General features: G+C 36.5%; 1 protein-coding gene across 3 annotated transcripts; it reads right to left on the bottom strand.

The window, feature by feature from the left end:
- Positions 1-646: 646 nt before the first annotated feature.
- LOC120074748 (60S ribosomal export protein NMD3) lies at positions 647-3,353 on the bottom strand. 3 transcript variants are annotated; one of them, XM_039027981.1, is made up of 3 exons: positions 3,036-3,353; positions 2,576-2,611; positions 647-2,468 (listed from the first exon to the last, which is right to left on the bottom strand). In XM_039027981.1, exon 3 carries the CDS (start codon positions 2,455-2,457, stop codon positions 940-942), a length of 1,518 nt encoding a protein of 505 aa, XP_038883909.1. In that variant the 5' UTR covers positions 2,458-2,468; positions 2,576-2,611; positions 3,036-3,353; the 3' UTR covers positions 647-939. The 3 variants fall into 3 exon arrangements, with proteins under 3 accessions (XP_038883909.1, XP_038883907.1, XP_038883908.1); XM_039027979.1 differs by lacking the exon at positions 2,576-2,611 and having other exon boundaries at positions 647-2,458; XM_039027980.1 differs by lacking the exon at positions 2,576-2,611 and having other exon boundaries at positions 3,036-3,352.
- Between the last annotated feature and the right edge of the window lie 280 nt (positions 3,354-3,633).

Below are 3,633 nucleotides of genomic sequence, written 5' to 3'. Positions count from 1 at the left end.
TAAATTCTAAAAACACTCTTAAATAAGATAAGAGCTCAAATAAACCAATAAGTGGTAGTATTTATAAACATACTTTTCAAAATCCTAAGTTATTAAACATAGTCTCAGGAGTTAATTTTAATTGATAATAGGAATACATAATGTTTGAGACTGAGTTATTCACATGCAAAGTGTTCAAAATTGTATGTCAAACATAGTTGTTTAGGCTTACGGAATAAACCTAATAACATGACCAAATTAATTTCATTGTTTCACTTTTCCATAATCTTTCTATTTAAGGCTCAATTTTAGAATTAGTTTGGCGGAAGGCAAAAACAACTTCGAGATATATTAATGGGAAGATTCATTTAAAATCGCTTTCTATTTCCGCCTCTTATTACTACGAACCAAACAAGTCTTAGATCTTTTCTCAAATTATTTGTGTATTTAAAATATAGCAAAACTAAGCGTACATCACCATGAACCAACTTCAATACACCTTAATTGACATAAAACTAGTGCTACCGACTTTGAGATAAGAAGTCGCCCCACATTATGAAGTAGGGATAATAATAATAACAATTAATGGGAAAAAGAAAGGCCACGGGACGGAGAGTAATGACCACTTCACTGAATCTCAAACCTAAGATCGGTATCACAACAGTAATGGAATGGTAATTGTAGTCGAATTTATATCACCACATTTATAAAGAAAGAAGAGGGGAAAATATCAAGTAACAACAATGACATGGCTGATATGGTTGATGATAATAAATTTGTATCTTCTTGTAAACAAACAAGAAAAACCAGATGCTATAGGAATAAAATTGCAAGCAATAACAACACACCTTTTCAACTCCTTGTTGCATGGACCAAAACGAGCATAATTCAACAAGGCACGGCTTTCCATTTCATGTCCAACCCCACATTTCTAACCAAGAAAAACGAGAAGGCCACTACTTACTCGTCCATGTCATTGTCTCCCTCACCTTCACTTAAATCAAGATCAGCAAGCAACTCTTCAAGTGGTACCGAAGGTCCATCTTCCCCATCAGTCATTTCAGATGGTTGGTATTCTCTATTTCGGTACAATGATATGTTGAACCTCAAATCTGGATTCTCCTCCAAATCTCTCAAAAACTGTTCATACTCGGAGTTCTTCTTATCTTCCTCTGCTTTACCTTTATCATCAACGTCCATTTCAAGAGATTTAAGCTTCCATGCTCGAGGCTTTCCACGCTTTCTCAGACGCTTTTCTTCGTAACTCTTCTTGATTAAAATTGCATCTGGAAGCTCAAGACCCTTGTATTTTTCTAGCTCCATATCATTACTATTGGCTCCATAAAGATCATAACCAAGAGCATAATCTCCAGGGTTCAAAATATGACCTAGATGGGTTTTTATGGAGAATATTGTGTCATTCCTTCCAAAATCAGATAAGCGAGCTACTTGAGCATAGGCCAACATATACTTGGAACCAGCAACATTGACTTCAGTAGAAACATTCTCTATATCCAATACAACATATTCCACGAGTTGCCTGCTAGTAAGTAGAGACCTAAAGGATGTCCTCCAATACTGCTCAGCATCTAAGAAGCAGTGCCTTAAGGTGAATGGATCAAGTAAAGCAATAGCATTTGTAACTTTGGTGCAAATTACAAGAGGACCAAGATTGCCTAAACTAACAGCAACCTTAGGAGGCAAGCATATTAAATCCTCACGGCATATTGGGGATATTTCAACAGAGAAAGTGTGCTTATGGTTGTGGATATTACTCTTAGGATCATGAGAAACAAGTTGTTTATCGTGGCGGCTCCTGATTGAAACAACCTTTCCGATAAATTCCACGAACTTTACACCATGACTCCTATTGGAAAAGAAAAAGTCGATACCTTGATCCATCTGTTTGATCCTTATGGCACTGGCAGCAGCACCATGCTTTAGTATCAGTTGCTCCAAGAAGAAAAATGTACGGCGGTGAGGGACGTGCTGCCTGAGTTGAACAGAAGCCACCCACTGGTCAGGGTTGGCCTGGACCCTTGAGCAAGACTCACATAAGTGATCCTGTACAACATACTCCACAACATAGGACTGTTCCAAAATTGCTCCATGTAAGACTTCTTTCTGAACCTTCAACTTTACCTTGATCCTTTTGGAATGGGGTTCAGTCCAAACAAATTCGGCATGTACCAGTTTAACTTTATTCAAATTTTTTAACCTTTTGATACAGAATGTCAATAGTTCCTTTGATTCTAATTGCGCTTTAATCCAAGTTCGGGGTGGCTGCAAGTAACTCTCGCAATCTGGACAATGCATGATAGTCAATTGCTTTTGTAAACCTTCAGTTATGTCAACTTCCGAACACAAGCACTTGACACACATATTGGCAGCATTTGGTGCCATGGGAATCCCACATTTGCAACATAAGACGCTGCCAATGGTCTGTTGAACAGCAAATAATCCTGTTTCTGCAGCCATACTATATACTCCTAACAAAGATGAACAAACCAACACCAGTTAAATTCGTTCTTAATATAAAGTAAATAAATTCGTAGGAAAGGTTAAGAAAAAATGAATACAGGCCAAAATCCAATACCTTGTTTGGCAGGATTTGAAATCAGATTGATTTCCACTGTTTGGTTCAAATAAAAAAAAAATGAAATTCAATATGATTTAGTAACCCGTGTTGAAAAATTTTCCTTCCAAAATGAGAAGGTTCAGAAAAAATACAGTGAAAGTCTGATATTAACATTAATCACAAGGTATGGAAAACAGAGAATTCTGATGGAATTTAACTACAACAAGAATCTTCAACTAACAGTAACCTAAAACCAAAATAGGTAACTAATCAGAAACGAACTCAACGACATCCGACTAACAAAAAGTAGTAGGATTGGCATGATTTTAAATTAAATTTGAACCGATTCCAGTCTTTCCTATTTTCAAATTTATTGAATTGGGGAAAACAAAATGAAAACAACAATGATAATAAAATTCAACCATGCAAATTAACATCGATTGACTGAGAGATTGGCTACAAAAGATTGAATGTGAACCTGAAGAAGGCGGTGGGCAGTCGTGCGGCAGCTGCAGCAGAACAATGAACGGCGTGCTGGCGTGGTTCAGTAGAGGGAGATAGAAAACGAAGAGAGAAAAAGAAAAAGAAAACAAAAAAAATGGAAATCAATATATGAAGAAGGAAGAAGGAAGAAGGAAAAGAGAGACTAGGGCTATGGAGAAAAGATGTTGGCCTGAGATGCCGAAGACGAGGGCTATGGCGGCAAAGGAAGGAAAGGGAATTTGGGTTTTTAGGTTTTAAGGGTGTTATCGTAATTATGTACATCCATTTATTGTGACGGTCAGCTGGAAAAACAAAATCCTACCTTCTTTTTCCTTCTCAAAATCGTCTTGTTGCGTGTATGTATACACCAGGTCAAAATAAACTATGTTTTAGAGAAATGGTCAAAAATAGGGGAAAAAAATATACAAACAATTTACATACTATGGCAAAAAATCATATCAACCGATATTTTTTTAAAAATTTCAAAATTACCATCGATTTCCTACGGTGATTTTCGATCTTCTTCTTCTTTTGAGCTTCATTTTCATTCAATTTCAAAACAATTTCGTTCAATTCCGATCATTCCCCGATCT

Source organism: Benincasa hispida, chromosome 3, assembly GCF_009727055.1.
Source record: "Benincasa hispida cultivar B227 chromosome 3, ASM972705v1, whole genome shotgun sequence".
Lineage (NCBI taxonomy): Eukaryota > Viridiplantae > Streptophyta > Magnoliopsida > Cucurbitales > Cucurbitaceae > Benincasa > Benincasa hispida.
The sequence above is the reverse complement of the archived record's forward strand: the minus strand, read 5'-3'. Positions and strand labels throughout refer to the sequence as shown.